At 37.3% G+C, this 26,840-nt stretch overlaps 2 protein-coding genes across 8 annotated transcripts in view; one reads left to right on the top strand and one right to left on the bottom strand.

The window, feature by feature from the left end:
- The window catches only part of FGFR1OP2 (FGFR1 oncogene partner 2), a 29,421-nt gene extending 20,323 nt beyond the window's left edge, over nt 1-9,098 (bottom strand). For 2 of the 3 annotated variants that reach the window (XM_010379856.2, XM_010379858.2), the window contains exon 1: nt 8,767-9,098. The gene's annotated coding sequence lies outside the window, so the exon portion shown is untranslated. The remainder of the gene's footprint in view (nt 1-8,766) is intronic. The other variant, XM_010379857.2, reaches the window with a different exon arrangement.
- A 50-nt stretch (nt 9,099-9,148) lies between these two features.
- INTS13 (integrator complex subunit 13) overlaps nt 9,149-26,840 on the top strand; it is a 32,712-nt gene continuing 15,020 nt past the window's right edge. For 3 of the 5 annotated variants that reach the window (XM_010379855.2, XM_030938668.1, XM_030938666.1), the window contains exons 1-8: nt 9,149-9,675; nt 10,680-10,915; nt 12,865-12,939; nt 18,600-18,802; nt 19,217-19,297; nt 21,677-21,767; nt 23,040-23,168; nt 24,828-24,912. In XM_010379855.2, coding sequence (XP_010378157.1) covers nt 10,691-10,915; nt 12,865-12,939; nt 18,600-18,802; nt 19,217-19,297; nt 21,677-21,767; nt 23,040-23,168; nt 24,828-24,912 — 889 coding nt within the window. In that variant the 5' untranslated portion in view covers nt 9,149-9,675; nt 10,680-10,690. The remainder of the gene's footprint in view (nt 9,676-10,679; nt 10,916-12,864; nt 12,940-18,599; nt 18,803-19,216; nt 19,298-21,676; nt 21,768-23,039; nt 23,169-24,827; nt 24,913-26,840) is intronic. The other 2 variants (XM_010379851.2, XM_030938667.1) reach the window with 2 other exon arrangements.

Here is a 26,840-nt window from a genome sequence, read left to right as displayed (position 1 = left end):
TAGTGGATGTCTAGGACTGGGGGAGTAAGAAAAGGTAGGAGGAATGGGAAGTGACTGTTAATGAACACATGGTTTCTTTTTGTGGGGAAAAAATGTTCTAAAATCAATTTTGTTGTGATGGTTACACAACTCTGAATATACTGAAAACCCTAAAAGTGTATACTTTAAATAGGTGAATAGTATGGTATGTGAATTATATCTCATACCATAGAGGCATTATATTTAAGAAAAGAGCTAGAGTGGCTATATAATATCAGACAAGGCCAGGCGCAGTGGCCCACGCCCATATAATCCCAGCATTTTGGGAGGCTGAGACTGGCGGATCGTGAAGCCAGGGGTTCCAGAACAGCCTGGGAAACATGGTGAAACCCCATCTCTACTAAAAATACAAAAAATTAACCGGGCATGGTGGTACACACCTGCAGTCACAGCTACCTGGGCGGTGGAGGTAGGAGGATCACCTAAGCTCAGGAGGTTGAGGCTGCAGTCAGCCATGATCATGCCACTACACTCTAGCCTGGGCAACAAAGTGAGACTTGCCTCAAAAAATAAGTAAGTATCAAAGTAAACTTCAGAGAAAAGAAAACTACCAGGGACAGAGGAACACTACATGATGATAAAAAGCCCAATTCACCAAGAAGACATAAGCAACCTAAATATATATACAACTATAATTAAAGAGCTTCAAAACACAAAAGCACTAACTCAAACAACTGAAGGGATATATAGGCACATCCCACCCTTACTGCTGAAAAACTAAACACTCCTTTCTCAGTAACTGGCAGACCCTGTACACAAAAATCAGCAAGAATATAGACAAAATGAACACCATCCACTAAATGGCTTGAATTGATATTCATGAAATGCTACAACCAACAACAGCAGAGTATACATTCTTTTTAAGTGCACAAGACATTCACAAGGATAGATCATATCCTGGATCACAAAACAAACCTTAACAAATTTAAAAGAACTGTAATCATACAAATTATGCTCTTTTTTGAGATGGAGTTTCACTCTTGTCACCCAGGCTGGAGTGCAATGGCACAGTCTCGGCTCACTGCAACCTCTGCCTCCTGGGTTCAAGCGGTTCTTCCACCTTAGCCTCCTGAGTAGCCGGGATTACAGGCTCATGCTACCATGCCTGGCTAATTTTTGTATTTTTAGTAGAGATAGGGTTTCACCACATTGGCCAGGCTGGTCCCGAACGCCTGACCTCAGGTGATCCAGTTGCCTCGGTCTCCCAAAATGCTGGGATTACAGGCGTGAGTCACTGCGCCCAGCCGGTACAAATGAAGCTCTTTGATTACAATGAAATCAAACTAAAGTAAGTAATTAAGATATAACAAGAAAATCTCCAAACATCTGAAAGTTAAACAATGTACTTCTACATAATAAGTCAAAAAGGAAGTCTCTGGAAATTAGAAGATACTTTGATCTAAATAAACATGAAAATACAAAATATCAAAAATTTTGGCATATATGTAAATTTGAAGCAAATTTATAGCATTAAATGCTTATATTAGAAAATTAGAAAGATCTCAAATCAATTATATAAGCCTCAACCTTTAGGAACTTGGAGAAGAGGAGCAAAATAAACCTAAATTAAATAGAAGGAAATAATAAAGAGTAGAAATCAATGAAATTGAAAACAGGAAAGCAACAGAGAAAACCCAATGAAATCAAAAGTCAGTTCTTTGAAAAAAATAAAGATTGAAAAACCTCCTGCAAAATTAACCAAGAAAAAAGAGAGCAGACATAAATTACTAATGGAAAGAAGGAACAGGAAAAAAGGGATATTAGGAAAGACGAGATCTCACTACAGGCCTCTAATTCATTCAAAGGATAAGTGAATACAATAATAAATTCCATGCACAATAATCAGATAATTTAAATGAAATGGACTAATTCCTCAAAAAACACAAACTACATAAAGTCACACAAGATGTAACAGACAACTATGAATAGCCCTATTATAACTATTTTAAGAAACTGAATTTGTAATTAGAAATCTACAAAAAATCTCCAGACCTGGATGGATTCAAGGACAAATTTTATCACACATTTAAAGAAGTAACACCAATTATTATAGAATTTCCTAAAAAAAGAATGGAAGAAAAGGAAATACTTGTACTTTTAAACTCGTAAAATGATGTATTACTGATACCAAAACCAAAGAGAATACAAGAAAACCACAGACTAATATCCTTCATTAACATAAACAAAATATCCTTAAGGAAATATTTGTAACTCAAATTCAGCAACTCATAATGAGAGTAATATACCCTGACCAATGCAAGTTTATCCCAGATTCAAGGCTGTCTCCAGTGTAATCCAACGAAGAAGAAAATCACTTAGGCATACCAATTGGAGTATTACTTTAAAATTCAGCATCCTTTCATAATAAAAATTTTCTGCAAGCTAGGACTAGAAGAGGATTTTTTTAAACTGAGAAAGGGCATTTTCAAAAAATTTATAGCAAACATCATACTTCATAATGAAAGACTGACTGCTTTCCCAATAAAATTAGGAACAAGGGAAGGATGTCTCCAGTCACCAGTCCTGTTCAATACATTAGTGCAATAAGGCTAGGAAGGGGGAGAAAGCATACAGGTTGCAAAAGAAGAAATAAAACGGCCTCTTTTCACAGCCAACATTGATGTCTATCAATTTGGGTAGAAAATCCCAAAGAATCCAAAAAAGAACTCCTAAAACTAATATATGATTTTAGCAATGTCACAGGATACAAGCACAAGAATCAACTGTTTTTCTATATACTGGCAACAAACAAATGGAAACCAAAACTTTTTTTTTGTTAAACACACATTTACAATAGCAAAAAAAAAAAAAAAAAAAGAAGAAGAAAGAAAAGGAAAAAACCAAAACAAAACTGAGATTCCTGGGCATAAATTAAAACATATACAAAATCTGTGCTGATAACTACAAAACGCTAATGAAAGAAACTAGAGAGGATCTAAATGAATGGAGAAACATACTGTGTTCAAGGACTGGAACACTCAACATAGTAGAGAAGTTTTCTTTTTCTTTTTTTTGAGACAGAGTCTTAGTCTGTCACCCAGGCTACTGGAGTGCAGTGGTGCGATCTTGGCTCACTGCAACCTCTGCCTCCCGGGTTCAAGCGATTCTCTTGCCTCAGCCTCCAGAGTAGTTGAGATCACAGGCGTGCGCCACCACACCCAGCTAATTTTTGTATTTTTAGTAGAGACACGGTTTTGCCATGTTGACCAGGGTGGACTCGAACTCCTGACCTCAAGTGATCCTCCTGCCTCAACTTTCCAAAGTGCTGGGATTACAGGCGTGAGCCACCGTGCCCAGCCGAAATGTCAAGTCTTCTGCAACTGTTCTACAAACAGTGCAATTTCCAATCAAAGTCCCAGCAAGATTTTTTTTAGAGAAATTGACAAGCTAATTCTAAAATTTCTATGGAAATGCAAAGAAACCAGATAAAACAACTATGAAAACAAAAAAAAGTTGAAGAAACTATTTTTCAGAGTTTTTTTCACAATACCAAAGTTTAAGACTTACTATAAAGCTACTGCAATCAAGGTGGCATAGAGCTAAGAGACAGAATAAGTTTAGAAACAAGGCCATACAAAAATGACCAACTGATTTTTGAAAAAGGTGCAAAGGCAAGTCAAAGGAGAAAGATTGGCTTTTTAAAACAAATGTTGTTGGAAGAACTGGCCATCTATATGCCAAAAGTTTAATCCCAATGTAATTCTTACACTTTATACCAAAATTAACTCAAAATGGACCATAAGTCTAAATGCAAAATTAAAAACAGTAACACTTCCAGGAAAAAATTAAGAGAAAATATTTGTGACCTGGGGTTAGGCAAAGGTTTTTGTAAACATGACACTAAAAGCATGATTCATAAAAGAAAAATTTGATAAACTGAACCTCATCAAAACCACAAACTTTTGTTCTGGGAAAGACACTGTTTAGAAAGTTTGAAAAGACAAGCTACAGGCTGGGAGAAAATATTTTCAAATTACTTATCCAACAAAGGACTTGTATCTAGAATACATAAAAACCTCTCAAAACAGTAAGAAAATAATCCAAATAAAAATGAATAAAAGACTTTACTAGTGAACCAAAAAGATATGGACAAATAAGAAACAAGAAAAGATGTTCAACATCATCGGCCATTAGAGAAATGCAATTAGAACCATGATGAAACCTGCCCTCTTAAAATGACAATTTATTTCTGCATCAATACCACATTGCCTCAAATGTAACAGCTGTAAAATAAACTCTTGCTAATACGTATAAGTCACTGTTTTCTTCTTTAAAATTGCTTCACCTATTCTTTGCCTTCTCTCTAACCTAATTCTATCCAAATGGATCTGTAGAGTACCCTAGAGGAAAATCAAACTGTTAGGTAGCCGGGCTCGGTGGCTCAAGCCTGTAATCCCAGCACTTTGGGAGGCCGAGACGGGCGGATCACGAGGTCAGGAGATCGAGACCATCCTGGCGAACATGGTGAAACCTCGTCTCTACTAAAAAATACAAAAACCTAGCCGGGCGAGGTGGCGGGCGCCTGTAGTCCCAGCTACTCGGGAGGCTGAGGCAGGAGAATGGTGTAAACCCGGGAGGCGGAGCCTGCAGTGAGCTGAGATCCGGCCACTGCACTCCAGCCTGGGCGACAGAGCGAGACTCCGTCTCATAAAAAAAAAAAAAAAAAAAAAAAAAACTGCGAGGTAATAATTTTAATTAATTCAAACTGTTGGTAGCCTTCTGAATCTGAGCAATAACTACTTTATACTGTCATTTGGGCAAGAGGACAAGTGTTATTCCCATTTTACCAATGAGGAAATAGACCCAGGAATTCCAAATCTAAAAAGCTGAGTGGCTCACGCCTGTAATCCCAGCACTCTGAGAGGCCAAGGCTGGCGGATCACAAGGCCAGGAGATCGAGACCAGCCTGACCAACATGAAACCCTGTCCCTACTAAAAATGCAACAATTAGCTGGGTGTGGTGGCACACGCCTGTAATCCCAGCTACTCGGGAGGCTGAGGCAGGAGAACTGCTTGAGCCCGGGAGGTGGAGGTTGCAGTGAGTTGAGATCGCGCCACTGCACCCCAGCCTGGGCGACAGAGCGAGACTCCAACTCAAACAAACAAAAAAGCCGAATGACAGCGCCACAAAGAAAGGAAAGAGCCAAACTACTAACAAAAATAGAACTTCTAATCCCCAGTCTAGTATCCTATTCTTAAGCCACACTGGATTCCCAGGGTCCTGTTTGCTTTTTACCTATATAGAAATCATTTCAATCTCATTAAGTGGAAAACAAAAAAAAGTAAATTCTCTGACCCTACCCCACAAATGGAACATCCAAGATATTTTTAAAAATTTTCAAGCCGCCATAGAAAAGAAATGGGAATGTATATGAAGACAAATTTTAAAGAATAAAAAATTTCAAATATTTTCCAGACATAACAGTCTAGCAGGCAACCATCTTAATTAGGTGTCACAGTTAATTACAAGATCAATGAATGTTTACTGATTGGCTTTTTAAAATTGCAATTAACATCCACTTTATGAAAAATACTCTCTCCTCTCCAGACTGCATAATGAAATACTATTATTAAAATGAACTACATTTAAAATTTGTTAACTATAAAAACCTACCTATTCACGGAAAGGAACTATAAACAGCAGACAGCTCAAAGCATAATTTTTTTAGCATTTCAGAGACACAGTGACAACAGTTACTAAGAATTTGCATGTTCATTTCCTGTACGTGAAACCACACAAAAGTTTAAAATATTTTTTAATATGCATTTACTTTATCACCTTTTTTGAAGATCATTGTGTTTCCCCTCTTTTTTGGCCAGGAAGTGGAGTGGGAGGAAGAAGACTGTTTTCCAAACTCTCTAACAAGTTTCAAATTTTAAAAAACAGACTTCATTGGGAGGCCAAGACAGGCGGATCACGAGGTCAGGAGATTGAGACCATCCTGGCTAACACGGTGAAACCCCATCTCTACTAAAAATACAAAAATTAGCCGGGCGAGGTGGCGGGTGCCTGTAGTCCCAGCTACTTGGGAGGCTGAGGCAGGAGAATGGTGTGAACCCGGAGGTGGAGTTGGCAGTGAGCCGAGATTGCGCCACTGCACTCCAGCCTGGGCGACAGAGCGAGACTCCATCTCAAAAAAAAAAAAAAAACCAGACTTCAGTAAAAAAGGAATATTCTAAACTTTTTGACCTATTTTTATAGTGCCTATCTGAACTGGCCATAATACACTTACTTACATTATTTTCTCTAGACAGGTCCAAATTACAGGTGAATCTTTTTTTTTTTTTTTTAGCAAGTTAAAAAAAATTTTTTTTTTCTTTTCTGCATTAGTCACATTCTCGCCCACTTTACCACCCAAAGACTTTTGCAGTCAGACTCCTGGCAGAAGGCTCAGAACATTCTGCTACTGATAAAAGAGAAACCACCACCCACCCAAGACAGCAATTGCCAGCTGTTTACTTTCAGATTTTGGTTAAGAAAAATTTAAGGAAATTCAAGTCATATTTTTCAAGCCAACCTCAGAAAATAAATGAGAATATATATGAAATGTAAGAGAAATTTTAAAGACTAAAAAAAATTCAAGTATTTTCTAGATAATTAATAAAAGCCTAGCAACCATTTTAATTAGGCGTCACATTAATTATAAGATCAATGAATGTTTACTGATTGGAAACTTTGTTTCCCTTATCCGCCAATCCACTACTCCTACCACTACATCTAAACAGAAATACTGTGGCTACTGATACACCACAGATGTGTCTTTAAACGTCACCAATCTAGTTTAAATTTTTTCATGTTCAGGTATACGTCTCTAATATTATATGAACTGACCCATATGAAAATAAAAAAACTAAAAGGTATAGTCATAGTTTTCATATAAACTTATAATCTTAAGAATGCAAGAAAGAATGCATGTAAATTACATATAAAAATAAGCATTTACACAGACATATCTGTGTACATATGTACACAGATTTATTCAGACATATCACTGAATCTGAAAGCAAATAAAATTTTCACTGTCCTTGAAAATAGTGGAATGAATACATGTTTGGAACTGTATAAAGACACTTTCTGAAGAAAATTAATTTTTAAAGTTGGAAGAAAGATTTTGGAAGTAATGACACTAGAGGATTTTTTAAAAAATTACACGTTCCCTTAGAATTATGGCTGAATATAAGTTTCATATACATATGTTTAAACAGTTATGACAATTCAAGAAGGAACCTAATATAAACCAGCTATTTCTAACCTACAGGCGAAGGAGTCAGTGGAAGAGTTGCCTGAATGCACATACTCCAAGCACTGTCTGTAGTGAATGGAAATTTCTGCTCCATTTCTCAAATATAAAGATACTACAAAAATAAAATAAAAAATCATTTAAAAGCACAGTAGTTTTCTGTCATTATACGTAATTTCAATCAACAATTACTAAAAGTACAATTGCGTGTGTATTAGAAGTGCAGGGTTTCTCACATTCAAAACAGGTCAGGAGCCTTTAAGCCAATGTACAGAGTTCCTTCTGGCTCCAAAATTCTATGATTTTAAAGGATGAAGAACTCTTATGGTGAATTCTTTAGAACTATTCAATTCCAATAAACATACATATGTATATATAAATAATGCTTGCTACGTGTCAAGTACTGGACTTTTTCTCAGAGATGAGTAAGACCTGATTCCAGACAGACCCAGGTTCAAATTGGCAGGAGAGACAGACACAGAAACAAATAATACAACCTAATAAATACTGCAGAAGAAATGTTTCAAATGCGTAGGGAGCACAGCGGTATCAATGTCACCTGGGGGAGTATGAGAAGACAATGATTTATGAATTGGGTTTTGATAGGCGGTAAAATAGAGGAACAGTAAATATCCTAGACAGATGGTACCGCACGTAGAAAAGTACAGAGCTGTCAAAGTGCATGGCATGTTTGGGGAAATAGCCAGTATAGTCTGGTATGGTCGGATATTAAAGCAAGACTAAAAGGTAAAATGGATTGGGGCAGACTAAAAGATCCTGAATGATGATGTGCTTAACAATCAGGATTTGATTCTGTCAGCAATACGGTTACTAAAAAGTTTAAGGAAAGGACAGAGATAAACATGTATTTTAGAATAACTCTATGGAAGCATTACAGCAGAGAAACCAGTGGAGGGCGGGGGGCGGGAGGGCAACCGCACTAATTCTGGCGAAAAAAAAAAATAATACAATGCAGTGTGAGTGGAAATGAACCAAGGATGATTCCTGGTTTTCGAGTTCGGATAGCAGGACAGATATTGGAACCGTTATCAGAGATGGGATACAGAAGAAAGGCAAGAAGAAAACCAGAAAAGAGTAATACCCCTTGGAGAGCAGTTTCAAGAAACAAGTTATCTCCATTAGACGCTGCAAACAGGTGACTGAAAGGGTCCCCCGTCCGGTGGTAAGCCCGCAGGTGGACAAGGCAGGATGAAAGTAGATACGGAAGGTGTGTCCATAGCGTTAGGGCCAAGGCTTTTCATTAAACTTTTCGCACCCCATCTCCATTATAAGGAGCACGGAGCTGGAGGGGTGCAGAGAGGAAGTCCGGTTCCCAGGAGCGAGGAACGTGCGGCGGGAAGCGGCCAGGGCTGGGCGCCGGTGGTTCAAGAGGCGCAGGGCACCGGCCCGGGCGAAAGACTGCCCCAGCGAAGGACACCTCCGACTCGCCCACCCCTGCTCCCGTCCCTGGATTTAGTCCACTTACTCTGCTCTTAGTCCCTCGCAGCCGTCAGCTGTGGCGATGCGGACTCAAAGCCTCTACTAACCGGGATCTAGGCACTCAAAGGAAGAGACTCCCCGCCCCTAATCCGCCTCCTCAGCAAGCAGACGCAGAGTCGCACGGAGGCAGCGGAGGGGTGGCCGGGAAGACAGTGGCCTCCAGCTCCATCACCGGCTGGGTAGACACCTCCGCCGACCGCCTCCAACCGGCTCTCCCGGAGGACTCCAGCCTCGCGAGATTTCCTTCCTCGCGTTACGATGGGGCACAACCGACCACTCTCCGCTTTGCGCGAGAAGGCGGGGCGGGGTCCTTCTATGTCCCTCCCTATTCCTCCCCTTCCAGGCCTTCGCGCGGCCTCTCGCAAAGTCTCGCGAGTTTTTCCGGGGGAAACCGGCCAGGGTGGAGAGACCGAGAAGGGGACACCGGGTGGGTGGGCCCTACGCTTAGGGAGCCGTGGTTGGTACTTCGCTGTTGGGGAGGCTTTCAGGTCGCCCAGATCCTGCTTCCCAATGGGTGACTGGGAAAATTAATGGGTGGAAAATCTCGAGGGGTGGAGGCTTTTTTTTTCCTCCTTGGCCCCGCCCTCTTCCTGTTCGGCGACTGGGAAGCCGGGCCCTCCGAGGGGGAAGGGAGACTTGGCGGGGCTGTCGGAGAGCGCTGTGCGCACGCGCGAGCCCGAGTGTGTGTGAGTGTGCACGCGCACGCGCGCTCTTGCTCTTAGGAAGCCTGGGAAGGACCGGTGTGCTAGGAGATGATCGGGGAAAGCATAGTCCCCTGTCTGTGGCACCAGACACTCCCGACTGTGCGCTGACTCTCCCCACCCAGCCAGCAGCCTTTTCCAGAGAGGCTGTGGTCCATAGCCTCTTCGTTTTCACTGCAGGACCAGGCACGAAAGTAAGCGAACCTCGATCCTGAGATCTTCCTTATCCACTCACCTTGTATTTCCACCCCCCACCCTGCAGCAAAGTGGGTCTAGAAGGTTTCTCAAAGAGAGTTTTGCGTGAAGGGGAGATGCGTCTTGAAAGCAGGAGGTGAAAATAGCTGGATCGTAAGAAATCAGTTCGTTTTGATTAACACTTTGGCTCTGCTTGCCATGTGCTTTTCGAATGTGGATTGTCTATTCAGTATAAGATTTTGTTAGCGAAGCAGGGGAGTACCATATGCTCTGTTTTAATAAGTAAAAGTTTTAAAAGTTTTAAATTTCTTCCTACACACCAGTGTGATGGTAACAACTAAGTTTTTCTGCTCTACCTTGTAAATTACTGTGATGTTTCAAAAGCTAAGGGGAGAGTGTGAAGTTGGGGTCCTCATCCTAAGGCGAAGACCTGATGTGCGGTTATCTTAGGAGATATTTATCTTTGTTTTGGCCTTTTCTTTTGCTGTCGCTCCACTTTCCTGTTAATTACGCACCCCTACCCCCCAGACCCCCTTTTTCAAAAATCTTCAAACGTTTTTCTAGGAGGGAAGTCCAAAAATACTGGCTTGGGGTTTATATGTGACGAACGTCAATTAGCAAGGATCATAAAGGTGTATTTCAAGAGTATTTGTCACTATGTTTCGTATATGTAACAGTTACATTGTAACAAGTACAATTAAATGTCGAAATGTTTCCCTCTGACAATTTTAAGTTCATTTTAAAAGCAAAACCAAAAATGTATGCACTACTAATTTTGTCTGTGCCTGGTAGAGTAACAGCCTCATATGGTGTATTGATACCGTTGCTTTCTGGTCATGACCTCATTAAACTGTCCTTTGTTGGACAGATTTCTTTGAACATATTACTCATGTTCCCTACCAAGTCTTCTTGAGGGAAAGAATCTTCTTGAGAAAGTAAGAAAAAATTTAAGACATTAAATGTTATGTATGAATATTTGGCTAATATGTTTTTTCCCTTACAGGTTAAAACAAAATGAAGATTTTTTCTGAATCTCATAAAACAGTGTTTGTTGTGGATCACTGCCCTTATATGGCAGAGTCATGCAGGCAGCATGTCGAGTTTGATATGCTGGTGAAGAATAGAACCCAAGGAATCATTCCTTTGGCCCCCATATCTAAATCATTGTGGACTTGCTCAGTAGAATCTTCCATGGAATATTGTAGAATAATGTATGATATATTTCCTTTCAAAAAGCTGGTGAGTGTGAAGTACAAACAAAAATCATGATTTTGGGGATGTACTTAACTGCATAAATGAATTTTTTATATGAATTTGCTACAGATTATGACTATGTTTATTACTTAAAATGTGGTACATAACGCTGCCCTTTGGGATTAATATATAATGGATGTTTAATTGGGGCCACTAATAATAACAGCTAACAATTATTGAGCACTTACATGTGCCAGACATATTTCAAAGTGCTTCGTATTTATTAATTTCTTTAATTCTCATAACAGTCATATTAGGTAGGAACTGTAGTTATTGAAGCATTAGTCAAAGTATGTAACGACCAGTATAGAACACAGACTGACCATTGAGAGCTGTTGTCAAACTGTGCTGGCATGGAGCAGCTGAGTGTCAGTCTTGTTTGTTGCTTCCCTGTTGTAGATCCAGAAACTGAGGTAAAGAGAAGAAACTTGTCCTGAGTCACATAGTTACTTAGAGACAGAGCCAGAATTTGAACCTAAGCTGGCTGGCTGCTTGCAAGTTTAGCAAATATATACTAAACTGCTGTGTTGTTTGGCCATATTAGAAAGAAATACTTTTAAGAACGCTGAGTGGAAATGGTTTATCAATAAGAAGAGAAATGGATGATTGATAGAAATTACAGGTATTAAAAGTTTAGTCTTAGATTTCAGTATCTTAAATGTCTTATTTTGGGGAAGTCATTTGGTTAGCCACAAGTGGAAGACTTGCTTTCTGTCTTACTTGAAGCAGCCTAGGTTGGGACCTCGCCAATTCTTAGACTGAGGAAGGTAGGGCAGTAGAGTAAAGGTGAACATAGTCTGATATTATACATTCAGATATATTCCAAATTAAAATATAAGCCCTTCTTAAAATTTGTGTGCATTCTGTGTACGATAAAAATATATAATGAGAGAGAATATAACTGATGTAGAGCACAGGCTTTGGTTCAGACCTTGGCATGGTTAGCTACCAGCCGTGTGACTTTGATCATATTTCTTAATCTCTCCAAGCCTCAGTTTCCTCCCATGTAAATATAGCACTTACTTCCTTCATGTAAGCTTTAAAAGAGATAAATCTAAGTGAAGTGGCTTGTAAAATATGTCCCTGTCAGATAAGCCTTGGAAGAAAAGACCAATTATCAGACTTCTTGGGGGAGGAAGGAGAACTAGTATTTCATCGATATATAAGGTAAAAGATCATAGATTAGATCATGTTGTCCAGAGTAAAGAAAGAAATCTAACCCTCTACCCAAAAAGGGACATGGGTCAGAATCATCATTTGATAAGTTTTCTAAAATATTCCTTGTCATTATCTTACCTGATAGCAGGTAATTTTAAATTCTCAAATTTGCATTTTACTTTAAAACTTAGCGTAAAGTCCATATACATTATTTTGGCTTTCAGTGCCCTATATGATACAGCTCCTGCCTATTTCTCTGAGTTTGTCTCCTTTCCTACTGCCTACTCTGACTTTCGCCCTTTCCAGGGTATGTGCTCAGATGCCTTTGCATTTGTTGTTTGCTGTACCCAGATTATCCCTGATTTACAGTGGCTGGTTTCGATTGCCTTCAGTTGCCACTGCTATGGAGAGTCCTTCTCTGATCACCCAATCTAAAGTAGCTAATTAACTTATTTTTCATAGCGTTTATCACTCTCTGAAATTATGTTGTTCATTTATTTGTTGGTAATCTTCCTGCAATGCCCTTTGTCCTGGTAGACTCCCCTCCCCTGACTTTCCCCACATTGTGAGTAACAGAACTTTTTTATTCATCACTCTATTCCCATATACTCAGTGCCAGCAATAACACCTGGCATGTACTACACATTCTGTGACTATAAAATGCGTGAATGAATGAATCAGTGAAACAGTGTTAGAAATTGCATGTTCCTTGAAAATATGTTGGTAATTGAGTGAAATTGGAGTTGAATACTAATTGTTTCTTTGGAATCTATTAGGTGAATTTTATTGTGAGTGACTCTGGAGCACATGTTTTAAATTCTTGGACTCAAGAAGACCAAAATTTACAGGAGGTATGGTTAGATTTTGAGATGTGGCCATTTGTAAAAATTATCTAAATGTAGTAATACTTTTAAAAAAAATGACCAATTTTTTAAATCACTCTAGGATTTGCATATAGTGTTAAAATGCCAAGTTATATGAGAAAACAGCTATCTCCGTTCTAGTCATTCCCTACACCCAGCACCCCCAAGCAAACTTCCATGTTTTAGCGGTTGTCATATTTACTTCCAGATTTCTAAATAACATGTTTTTATTCCTGTTTATTGAGTTTTCTGTTTATTTATCTACTTATTTATTTATTTATTTTTTATTTATTTTGAGACAGAGTCTTGCTGTCACCCAGACTGGGGTGTGTCGCGCCATCTCAGCTCACTGCAACCTCTGTCTCACAGGTTCAATGCATTCTCCTACCTAAGCCTCCCGAGTAGCTGAGACTACAGGCATGTGCCACCACGCCCAGCTAATTTTTGTATTTTTTAGTAGAAATAGGGTTTAGCCATGTTGGCCAGGCTGGTCTTGAACTCCTGACCTTCATGTGTCCAATGCCTGCCCCCTTCCCTTGTGTTCTCAGTATGTCTGATTTCAAAGTTTCATGTTTGCATTATAACATCTACATAAAGTATTATTCACTGTTAAGCCAAGTAATAGATATGGTTAGTTCCTTACATAGCTTTTTGTTTATTCCTAGAATTATTTAGTATCTCCTTTTTGTCCCCTTCATGTGTTTTCTTTTCATAATATCCATTGCTGCTTTTCCTCATGCTTCTACAAAACCGCTCAATATTGTGATCATAAATGTGTTAGATAATTCAGCTGTTTGGTTTTGTCCCCTGAGGAACTTCTTGGAACACAGTCTTCTGCTCCAGTTTGAACTGCCTGCTTTCTAGGCCCACTGCACTGCTGTCATCCTTCTCTCCCTATTTTTCAGATCCCATTTTTTTTCCTCTCATTTTCTTTGTGTAATCTTTTGTTTTGGTAGAACATAACCTCTGGGATGCCTATAGTTTACCTTGCCCTTTGCTGATACTTTGGGTGTAGAAAATCCGTGTTGGAAATAACTTTTTCCTCAAAATTTTGAGGGCATTATATACTCCACAAAATTACATGTTTTATAGCCTCCAATGCTGAGAAACCTAACACATTTTTCTTTATAATTTCCCTCTGAAAGCTGTTAGAATCTCAGTGATGTGCCTTGGTGTTGATCTGTTCTCATGCATAGTGCTAGGCTTCATATTTTCCAGTACAGGGAAATTTCCCTGCATTGTTCTTTGATAATGTTCTTGTCTCTGTGTTCTGTGTCTTTCTGAAATATCCATGCTTGGGATGTTAGACCTCCTGCATTAAATTCCTTACTCTTTTTCTCACTGATCATCTCATTGTCAGTCATTCTGCTTTTTTAGAGCTTTTAACCCTTGTATAGAACTCTTTATTTGGTTGTACTTTTAATTTCCAAGAACTTTAACTTATACTCTAATTATGTCTATTTTTGGCATATCCTTTTCTTGTTTTATGGGTGTAATTTTATCTGCAGGTATTAACATTAGTTTATTTGAGGTTTTCTTTTGTTCCAAGTTCTTTTCATGTTGAGGCTTTTCTTAAATGCCTGTTGATACTTAGGTAGGCAGTCTTATTTAAAAGCAAGGCACTAAATGGCAGATTAGAAAATCTACACATTGTGGAGTAGATATTGCTGACTATACTTCATTGTAGTTTAAGCCGATTGTTTGCACTAGGGAACCTCCAAATATTGGAGTTGATAGATGGTCTCTCTGGGACTGTTCTTCTACTCTTTTATCTGTATGACAGCTTGATTGTCAGCTCTCTGGGGGACAGGGGAGAGGGTAAGTTATACCATTGTCCCTGTAGCATTAGCCATATTCAGATGCATAGTAAGCCTCACAGTACGCTACTGTATTGGACAGCACAGATAGAGAACATTTCCATCATCACAGTAAGTTCTTTTGCTCTGTAGTGATTTAGTATCTTACCTTTACTCTCTCATGTGCTTTTGGTATCCATGTTTGATACCTTTCAGTTTCAGTTCTTCCAAGGAGTATGATTCTGTATCTTGTCGGGTAGGGGAGAGGTAGTCACTTACACAGGTAGGGTGTAAGTAAGATATGGGAGTCAAGTTGTTCTTTGAACTGACTTCAAGCTATTGACATTTTTAGTATCTTGCCTTACCCCGCTGTGTTTGGTAATTGATGCCTCCAGTTCTTGAACTTCTCCTGGATTCTGCAGGGTATATTATTTTGCCTTTTACCTTCCACGGGCACTTAGATTTCTGCGTGTTCAGTCCTATTAAGTTCATCACCACTTCTTCATCCATTTTTATACATTCTTGTTGATGTCTATCTTGTTTGTTCTTGTCTCTTCCACTCACTTCATGCTTGTGGGTTTATGCTTTCTTTTCTGGTTTCTGTGTTGTTTTTGTTTGTTTGTTTTGAGACTGAGTTTCGCTCTTGTTGCCCAGGCTGGAGTGCAGTGGTGCGATCTCGGCTCACTGCAACCTCTGCCTCCTGGGTTCGAACAATTCTCCTGCCTCAGCCTCCTGAGTAGCTGGAATTACAGGCACCTGCCACCACGCCTGGCTAATTTTTGTATTTTTAGTAGAGATGAGGTTTCACCATGTTGGCCAGGCTGGTCAAGAACTCCTGATCTCAGGTGATCCACCCGCCTCGGTCCTCCCAAAGTGCTAGGATTACAGGTGTGAGCCACCACGACCAGCCCTGGTTTATGTTTTTTAAAAAGTAAAATCTTTTACTTCGATTTTAGTGGAGGAAGCAGAAACCAACTCATGCTCAACCAGTTAGGTTTATGTTTTAACATTGTCTAAAGATACTGAGTTACTAGTAGCTTATGTTCTTTGCCGTTGTTTAGTTGGATAGAAGACTTCAGTCTATGAGGTCCTTCACAATGAATATGAACAACATGAGAAATAAGGCTTTAGTGAAATAATTGAATACATTATTTGAATTATTTAATGTCAAAATTTTTTTGTGAATGGGTGCTATACAGTGGTAACAATCCCATCTGAGGTGTTGTTTTTTTTTATTACTATTTTTTGTTTTCTTTTTCTTTTCCTTTTTTTTTTTTTGAGACGGAGTCTCGCTCGGTTGCCCAGGCTGGAGTGCAGTGGCGCAATCTCGGCTTACTGCAACATCCGCCTCCCTGGTTCAAGCGATTCTCCTGCCTCACTCTCCCGAGTAGCTGGGACTACAGGTGTGTGCCACCACGCCTGGCTAATTTTTTGTGTTTTTAGTAGAGATGAGGTTTCATCGTGTTAGCCAGGATGGTCTCGATCTCCTGACCTCAAGTGATCTGCCTGCCTCGGCCTCACAAAGTGCTGGGATTACAGGTATGAGCCACCACGCCTGGCCTCTTTTTCTTTTTTTTAATTTAATGTAATTTTATTTTTCTCCAAGGTTAGTTTTAAATAGAACACTTTTAAAGAAAATGTGTTTTATCATACTATTTGGTCTTAAAATGTTTGTGATTAGTATAATATATGTAAACATAGCTAATTTTTCATTCTTTTGAGGGAATTCACTCAGTAGTCTTTGATTGGCTTGGCTTTGCACTAATATCATTACAGAATGTTCTTAATATACTATTACCTGAAAAAACAATTTTAAGAATTCCATACATTTCCACTGTACTGTCTTTTTTAAATACTGTGAAAGAAATGTTTTACCTTTTTCAAGAGGTACTGTGAAAGAAGTGTGAAGGCTTTCTAGCAGTATATAAATAAAAATAAGTACAAATGTACGTAGATTTGTACCTACTGTACCTCTGCAGTGCAGTAAAAGTGTGCTTTTGATGGATAGGTATGCTGGTCATAAAGGAATTACTACTTTTTTCTGCTTTCGCAAGGTGAAAATACATGATATCCCGTTCATTGCTTTTAAATTTTGAATGGAGGGGAAGACTCCACTTGTGGAAGCAACTATATAGCAAATCACTGGTGTTCAAGAATATGTAAAAGAATTTACATTTTGTATAAATTATGTATAATCTTGTCTATATTTAATGTTTAGCTTTAGTTATCCATGTCACACCTTTTCCCTATGTTAAACCTTTCTATGTCTCTGTATCTGTCCTGTGCCAGTACCACACTATCTTGATTACCATTGTTTTGTATTAAGTTTTAAAATAGGAGGTGTGACTCTTCTTACCTTGTTCTTTTTGAAGATTGTTTTGGCCAGTCTGGGTCCCTTGCAATTCTGTATGAATTTTAGAATCACCTTATCAATTACTACAAAGAAATTGGGGATTATGTTGACACTGTAGGTCAGTTTGGATAATATGGCCATCTTAACAATATTAACTCTTCCAATCCATGAGCATGGTATGTTTTTTCATTTTTTAGATTTTTAATTTGTTTCCAACAATGTTTTGTTGTTTTCAGAGTATAAGTTTTATACTTCTTGTTAAATTTATTTCTAAGTATTTTATTTTTGATGCTGTTTTTAGTGGGATTTTAAAAAAATTTAGTCTTCAGATTATTATAAGTATATAGAAATACAATTGATTTTTGTGTATTAATCTTGTATACTACAGGTTTGCCGAAATTGTATATTAGTTATAATAGTTTTTTAGTGGATATCTTGGGATTTTGTAAATTCAGCATCATGTTCTCTGCAACATAGAAACAGGTTTACCTCTTTCTTTTCAATCTGGATTCTGTTCATCCTCTCTCTCTCCCTTCCTTCCTCTTCCCTCTCCTTCCTTCCTTCCTTCCCTTTTTCCTTTCTTCCTTCCTTTCTCTTTCTTCCTTTCTTTCTTCCCGTTCTTTCTCTCTCTCTCCTTCCTTCCTTCCTTTCTTCCTTCCTTTCTGTCTTTCTGTCTTTCTCTCTTTCTTGTCTCTCATCATCAACTAGGCCAGAGTTCAGAGGCTGAACTCCTGGACTCAAGCGATCCTTCTGCTTCAGCTTTCTAAGTAGCTTTCTAAGTACACTATGGTTGTACACCACCACACCTAGCTGATTTTTTAGTTTTTTTTTTTTTTTTCTTTTCTTTTTGTAGAAATGGTGTCTTGCTTTGTTGCCTAACCTGGTCTTGAACTCTTGGCCTCAAGCAGTTGTCCTGCCTTGGCTTCCCAAAGTACTGGGATTACATGCATGAGCCACTGAGCTTGGCATGGATTTCTTTTATTTCTTTTTCTTTCCTGTCGCCCTGGCTAGAGCTTCCAGTACAGTGTTGAATAGAAGTGATGAGAATAAACTTCTTTGTTACCGATGTGTAGAGAGAATTCATCCAATCTTTCACCGTTAAGTATGATGTTAGCAGTGCGTTTTTCATAGGTGTCCTTTGTCTTCTTGAGGAAGTTCCCTTCTGTTCCTAATTTTTTTAATTATGAAAAGGTCTTGGATCTTGTCAAGTGCTGTTTCTGTGTTTATTGAGATGATCATGTGAGTTTTATTTTATTGATGTGTGATGTATTGTAATAATTGATATTTGTATATTAAATAAACTTTGCATTCCTAGAATAAATCCCACTTGTTCATGGTGTATAATTCTTCTTTGTGTGTTACTGGATTTGGTACTATTTTTTTAAGAATGTTCGTGTCCATATATGTAAGATACATTGGTGTGTAGTTTTCTTTCTTGTGATATTTTTATATGAATTGCACATACTCTTGTCAACATAATTGTTTTCCCTTTTACTTAGCTAATGGCGGCATTAGCTGCTGTTGGGCCTCCTAATCCTCGGGCAGATCCAGAGTGCTGCAGTATTCTGCATGGTCTTGTTGCAGCAGTGGAAACTCTCTGCAAAATTACCGAATACCAACATGAGGCTCGTACTCTACTCATGGAGAATGCAGAACGTGTTGGAAATAGAGGACGAATAATCTGCATTACTAATGCAAAAAGGTGAGGTGTTGATTATAGCAATTCTTTCACTGCGGGAATTTTTAAATCCTAGTGTAGTTTTTCAAAAAACTAGAGACAGCATGTTCACATGTTTACGTTTAAGCATATTACAAGTGGCCTTTCTGATTTTTTTCTTTTTTTTTTTTTGTTTTGCCTTTTAATATTGAGGCTGTGTTCCATTCTAAAATAAAGACTTGTCTCATTGAAAACTGTTTAGATTGCCATCATGTAGATAAATTTAACATTTTTCCTCAATGGATTTTCAGCTAGTTGTTTAGTGGTATGACTGAGCACACTAAAGATAGTCCTTATTGAAGTAACTTTAATGTCTATAACACGGTAATACAGCCGAAGAGTGTTTTGAACTTTTGCTGTTCATTCCTTTAAATTTGCTACATCTTTTTTATGCCGTAGTGATAGTCATGTGCGAATGCTTGAAGACTGTGTCCAGGAAACGATTCATGAACATAACAAGCTTGCTGCAAATTCAGATCAGTGAGTATAATTCATAAATGAAATAAATATGTTCACATTGATAGATATATGTTATAATTATTTCCAATAACTTAAAAGTGACTGGTAGCATTTCCCTGAATTCTCTACTGACTCAACAAATTAGTCAAAAAATGTATGTTTGATCAGAAACTTTTTTTTTCATTTTCCCTTTCACTTTAATATTTTACTTTTCTCCCACAAGAAAGGTGATCAAAAGGATAAAATAATACATAAATTTATAATGTGTATTTGTTTTGATGGTTTAGTCTCATAATTGTGTTTCAAATTTGTAAAATGTGCTGGGTGTAGTGGCTTATGCCTGTTATTCCAGCACTTTGTGGGGCTGAAGCAGGCAGATAACCTGAGCTTGGGAGTTGAAGACCAGCCTAGGCAACATGGCAAAATCCTGTCTGTACACTACGAAAAATACAAAAATTAGCCAGGCCTGGTGGCATGTGCCTGTAGTCCCAGCTACTCAGGCCCCTGAAGCAGGAGAATTGCTTGAGCCTGGGAGGCGGAGGTTGCATTGAACCAAGACTATGCCACTACACTCCAGCCTGGGCAACTACACTCCAGAGCAAGACCATGTCTCAAAAAAAAAAAAATAACATTTTCATTTTAATTATTTAAAAATTGTAAAATATGCAAGTTGTTAGTGGCATTATTCAGTATGTACCACATCTAAACATAACAAGTAGTTCATTGTGTGATTTTTCAAAAAACTTTGTCTGTTTCTGAAAAGGAAAACAGTTTTTTTTTTTCCTCTATACTCACACTAGTACTTTTGATCAAATGTGTGGGTTTTTCTTCCACACCAATTAATTCTCCAACTCTGTGGATACCAACTGTGTGTCCTACAATTCAATTGTGACACTCCTTGGAGTTAATACAGACCCCACCGATTAGTTATTGCAGACTCAGTTCCACAAGACTGTTACTCCACTTAGACACAAATCTCAACTAGTGGTTCCCCACACTTTCGTCTGACTTAGCTACAAATTAGATGTTTCCACAATCCCCTCCTCAGGTTCAATACTTTGTTCTGATGGGCTCATAGAACTCAGGGAAACATTTCAGTTTTCTGATTTATTATAAAGGATACAGATGAACAGCCACATGAAGAGGGTGAGGTTGGAAGGATCCCAAGTGCATCAGGTTCTGTCCCTGTGGAGTTGGGGTGTACCACGCTCCCAGCACATGGATGTGTTTACCAACCTAGAAGCTCTCTGAGTCCCATACTTAGGGATTTTTATGGAGGCTTTGTTTGGGTGTGATGGATTATTAACTCACTATCTAGCTTCTCTGCCCTTTCTGGAGGATAGCAGAGTGGGGCTGAATGCTGCTGAGCTTCTAATCATTGCTTGTTCTTTCTGGTGTCCAGACCCCATTGGGGAGCTGTCCAGGATCCCACTAAAGTTGCTTCAGTAGAAGAAAAGATGTTCCTGTCTCCCAGGAAATTCCAAGGAACTTAAGAGCTATGTGTCAAGAACTGGGGTCAGAAACCAAATACTAGAGCAAAAGATGCTCCTAGCGCCCCTGTCATTAGGAAGTTACAAGGATTTCAGGAGCTCTCTGCTAGGAAGCATGAGCAGAGACCAATATGTATATTTCTGGTTGTGTCACAGCTAGTAAAGACATGTTCGGAACTATTGCAATGTGGACCTTTTTAGAGTGATTATTAATTTTCTTAGGTGCAGTCATAGTATTGTTATGAGTAGGATTGTTCTCACTGGGAGAAGCATGCTGAAGTGTTGAGGACTGCACATCAAGCCCTCTGCAACTTACTCTCAAATAGTTTAATTAAAAAGTGTGTATCTACTCAGTTATAGTATATAGAGAAAGCAAATATAGCTAACAGTGACTCTAGGTGAAGGACATATGGTTGTTCATTTAATAGTACTTTTCTTTCAACTTTCCTGTAGGTCTGGAAATTTCAAAATAAAAAGTTGGGGGAAATTTTTAGCATTACCAATCCTATATTCTTGGAATAACTAATTATAGCTAATGGTTAGTATTGCCTGATTTTATCCTTAAGAAACATTAGTATAAGGGAAATTAATACAACATTTATTCATTTTCGCTGTTGCAGTTATCTATTGAAAATTGTACTTAATTATAAGAGTTTTATCTTTATTTTATCCTTCAAACACAGCAAATTATTATTTTTTGCATTTAAATTAAATTTGTATACTCATTAAGTGTTCATACTGATACAGCAATTACATATACTGCCTATCTAATATTTAGCTTTTGGGTTACGAGTAATATCTGATTGTAGCAATATGCTGTTTTAATACGTTAAGGTTTTAATAGTTCACCTGCCTGAATTCATTACATACTATGTATTCTTATATTTTAAGTCAAAAATTTCTCTCTAAGTCTCATGCAGATTCAAAAATGTGAGTTGGTCTTGATCCATACCTACCCAGTTGGTGAAGACAGCCTTGTATCTGATCGTTCTAAAAAAGAGGTGAGTGTTGAAATAATGAAAGAAAAGACCATTGTGGTCAATAATAATAAATACTGAGAAGGGTTATTACTAAAATGATCCATTACCAATATTTTCTGCCAAGAAAATATTTTGAGTTTTCAAAGTAAACCTCTATGGCAAGACATCTAGGTTGGTTCTTTATGGTCTAATTGTAGATTTTAAAGTGTTTTCTATTCTGCCTGCCTCTTGATGTTTATCAAAAAGTGTTACAAACCATACATAGTTTGTATTGCTCCTAAAATTTTAATTACTTCAGTGATTATTTTTATCATATAAAAATATTTTTCCTTATTAGAAAAGCAATACACTCTTTAACAAAAATATATTCCAATAAAAAATTAATTTTACACATTCAGAGGGAAAAATCTTATTTTCCAACCTTAGTTTTACCTTTTAAATAAGTTTGAACAATTTTAAAGGAAAAGATGATCCTGTTGATTGTTAAATGGATCCACATCATAATATTCTCCATCAGTAATTTATGTTTAGCAATGTAGATATATTGTATATATCTGATTTTTCATTTTGCATTATTTAATATAAACATCGCGAGTATTACCTTAGTCCATGAATTTTTGTAGTTAAGTGGTATTTTTAGTCATTATTGCTATTATTGTGTTTTTAAGTAGTTTCCAGTGTAAGCCTCTTTTTTATTAACTTTTTTCTGCCTCTTTTGATAATGTGGCAATGTTAGTTTTATTTTATGATAATGAAAATTTATTTGTAATTAATATTATTGCCCTGGAATGAGTAAGATTTTGTGTTATCTTGTTGTACACTACTTCTAGCTGCCTTATTTATTGATGACAGAAAGAAATTTTTGTAGTGATTTCTACATTCTTTCTTTTAGTTTTATCTGCAGGGTTTTGTCCTCTCAACAAAATAAAATATTTTTTCTACAGTATCCTTCAAATCCATTTTGCATATAGATAAAAAGTAAAAATTATAAAGAAATATATTTAAATATTTCACTCTAAATTTCAGGAGGACAGGGATCATGTCTATTCACTGCTGTGTTCTATATATTCACAGTTTCTGGTATCTAGCAAACTGATTAATACATATGTGGTGAGTGATTGAGTGCATGAAAATTTATCGCTAATATAGTTGTCATGGTTAATTTATGGACCTTTTTTTTCCAACTTCTAAAAAGTTAAAAATACTTAATTTTAATGGATTTATAGTAAAATAGCAGTAGGTTACAATGAATTAATATTTTGTGGATAATTTTTCTTGCATATTTTTCTGTAGTTGTCCCCAGTTTTAACCAGTGAAGTTCATAGTGTTCGTGCAGGACGGCATCTTGCTACCAAACTGAATATTTTAGTACAGCAACATTTTGACTTGGCTTCAACTACTATTACAAATATTCCAATGAAGGTAGGCAGATTTTTTCCTGCTGTTTTGAAAGCACTGCTTTGCTTTTTAAGTATTTGTTTGAGGCCAGGAGCGGTAGCTCATGCCTGTAATTCCAGCACTTTGGGAGGCTGAGATGGGAGGATTACTTGAGGCCAGGAGTTTGAGACTAGTCTAGTTGACATAGTAAGAGCCCATCTCAATACAAAAAAATAAAAATAAAAAATTGTTGGACATGTATTATTTATTTTAATTGAACCTTTACCTTTTCTCCCCATATCATATTTTCTGTTTTGCTAGCCCACATTCAATGTCTTTGACCAGGTCAGTAAATACTGAAAAGCAACCGGAAAGGATCACAGAATAAAATGCTATATTTTTGTGTTCTAAAAGAACATGTTATGTGAGCTCTCTTAAAAAAAAAAAAAAAAACAAATGCTCTCATTGTTTTCATCAAAATACAATTTCTATTTTAAATTATTATTCTGTGATTCTTTCCCTGACAGCTGTATTATTAGATTTTGCTTACTTTGTGTATTCTAGTGGATCTTTTATTCTCTATATTTTTGTTGTTGCCCACTCGGTATAAAGGTGTCTATAGCTAATAGGTCTAACTAGGGGAAAATAGCTCGTAGTTTTAAATTAGTTTATTACTCTCTAACTGAAAGACTGTAGATGTGAGCCCTGTGATTTTACTGGTGGATTTTTTAAGGAACCTATTGCTACCTGTTCCTTTTCATCATATTAACGCTATCATTAAGTTGTTTTAGGGCTTACACAGTGGCTGGCCCATAGTAATCTTCAAATGAGTTTTTACTGAGTGAAATTGAATTTAATTGTATTGATTATGTTTACAAATATAAAGTAGCCACTATATCTAAAAATTCAAATTTTTCTTACATTCCAGTTTCTATTTTCTGCCGCTATATTATGAATAATAAATAGTATGAGAAATACAATCTTTTCATTATTTCTTAATGCCATTGGCTGGTTTTTCACTACAAATTTTAGGCTTACCCTGTAGAACCTTTTGGATGCAGAAGTAAATAACATAATAGGTACACTTTAATATATATAATGTCACATGTTATAAGAAAAATACTCTGATAGCATGTCTGTTAATTTTGATCATATTTGTGTGCTACTGGTGTGACTCTTCTCTTTGTGTTTTTTGGTAAATAGATAATGTTGAAATTCCTATTTCCTATTACTGAAAACAAGTTACTAAACTTGTTTGTTAGTTTGTATTTTATATAATTGATATTTGCTAATTCACTGTAGGTATTTAAAGATGCTATTTCCTCTTTTTAACAATGATTTCACTTTAAATTTATGTAAATTATTTCAATTACATTATATTTGCATATTAAAAATATTGGCAAGACAATGCATTTGGAGTAAGAAAAATTCAAAATTTCCTAATTAGTCAGTCTTTGTTAATTCTGACATAATGTAAAAAAATCATTAAATACTGTATTACCTGTATATGGCCAGTTGTTTTTTAATGGAGTTTATGTTGCATGGAAAATTTGCATCTTTAAATAGATTATCCCATTATTTTAGCTAATTATTATTGAATGTATTTGACCTCATTTTAAACAAAAAGCAAAATGAATAATTAATAATTTTATTATTTTGAAAGCAAAACCATGTTTTTTTAAATGTTTGAAATTTTGCTTCAAGGAAGAACAGCATGCTAACACATCTGCCAATTACGATGTGGAGCTACTTCATCACAAAGATGCACATGTAGATTTCCTGAAAAGTGGTAAGAGACATTTGAAAGTATTATGTTGTATGATCTAACATATGAAAGCATATTACAGTGGCCCCCATATCCTCAGGGAAGACATTCCAAGAACCCCAGTGGATGCCTGAAACCTCAGATGGTCTCGAACCCTATACTGTATATACTGTTTTCTCCTATACATACATACCTATGATAAAGTGTAATTTATAAATTAGGCAAAGCAGGAGGAGATCAAGAACAATAAGAATAAAATAGAACAATTTTAGCAATATATTATAATAAAAGTTATATGAATGTAGTCTCTTGGTCTCTCTCCCTCTTTCTCAAAATATCTTATTGTACTGTACTCAACCTTCTTGGGATGATGTGAGATGATAAAATACCTACATGATGAGATAAACTGAGATGAATGATACAGGTATTGTGACATAGCGTTAGGCTACTATGGACCTTGAACACAAGCATCATGATACCTCGACCATAGATCTGATAACCAAGAAGGCTACTGATGGGCTCGTAGCGTTTATAGCATGGATATGCTGGAAAAAGAATGATTCACGTTCCAGGCAGGACAGAGTGGCCTAGTGTCAGACGTCATCATGCTACTCAGAATAGCATGCAGTGTAAAACTTATGAATTGTTTATTTCTGGACTTTTGTATTTAATATTTTTGGGCTGCAGGCTGGGCGTAGTGGCTCACACCTGTAATCCTACCACTTTGGGAGGCCAAGGTGGGCAGATCACTTGAGGTCAGGAGTTCGAGACCAGCTTGGCCAACATGGCAAAGGCCCGTGTCTACTAAAAATTAAAAAATTAGCTGGGTGTGGTGGCGCATACCTGTAGTCCCAGTTACTTGTGACGCTGAGGCAGGAGAATCTCTTGAACCTGGGAGGTGGAGGTTGCAATGAGCCGAGATCATGCCACTGCACCCCAGCCTAGGCAACAGGGTGAGACTCCATCTCAAAAAATACATGTATATCTTGGGACTGCAGTTGACCACAGGTAATGAAACCATGAAAAGCGACACAGCAAAGTTGAGGGACTACTGTAACAGCTTTGAGAAGTTCTTCAGTACAAACCAGACTGACTATAGTTCATCCCTGTGCAAACCTATCTGTCAATATCACCTATTAATGGCCATGGAACTAGTGTCCTGTGGAATTTACTTCAGAAAAGACAGGGCTAATACAACAAATACTGAGAAAGATAGCCATGGCTTTCTCAAACTCATTACAGTTTCATTTGCAGGCAAACAACCTTGAGGAAGGGAAAAGAATAGGAGCAAACTCGAAAGAGTGATAGACTTTCAACTTGGCCTAGAAATTAAATTTTGAAATTTAGATTAGTTTTTTTTTCCTCTAAAAATTATTTCAGTCCATAGATCTCATCTCCCAAACTGATTTCTGCAACTGTATTGGCTTGGTTTAGGGGAGAAGACTCTGGAGTTAGGAGATAAGTTTTAGCTAAAGCTTTGCCACCAACTGGCAAGTCCCATATGTTTCTAGATGTATGTTTGCATGCTTATGAATTAAAGATGCTGGAGTAGATGAGCTATAGTATTCCATTCAATTCTGAAATACAATGAAAATTGTAAGACTTTGAAGGTCATTTTAAAAGCCTTTAAGCTTTGACATTTGGTTAAATTCTTTAGAATGTTTTCTAGTAAATTGATGCTGCCAGAGAAATGGTTGACTTTGATTACGTTGTATGCATCTTCTGAAGCATAATCATGAGCCATTTGTGACATTTGTTACATATCTGAGGAATCTTAGAATAAACCTAATGAGTTGCTAACATGAAAGAAACTATTATGATACAGGGATATATAAACATTTAACAAAGGAATATAGAGAACTTGTTTTTGAAAATATGTTACATGGAAATTGCTATGAACCTGTGATGCCTGTGATGTTATATCAATTTTTAAAATGTTATTTTAAAAACTT

Source organism: Rhinopithecus roxellana, chromosome 10 (assembly GCF_007565055.1).
Source record: "Rhinopithecus roxellana isolate Shanxi Qingling chromosome 10, ASM756505v1, whole genome shotgun sequence".
In the NCBI taxonomy this organism is placed as follows: Eukaryota; Metazoa; Chordata; class Mammalia; order Primates; family Cercopithecidae; genus Rhinopithecus; species Rhinopithecus roxellana.
This window is presented reverse-complemented; position numbering and strand designations above follow the sequence as displayed.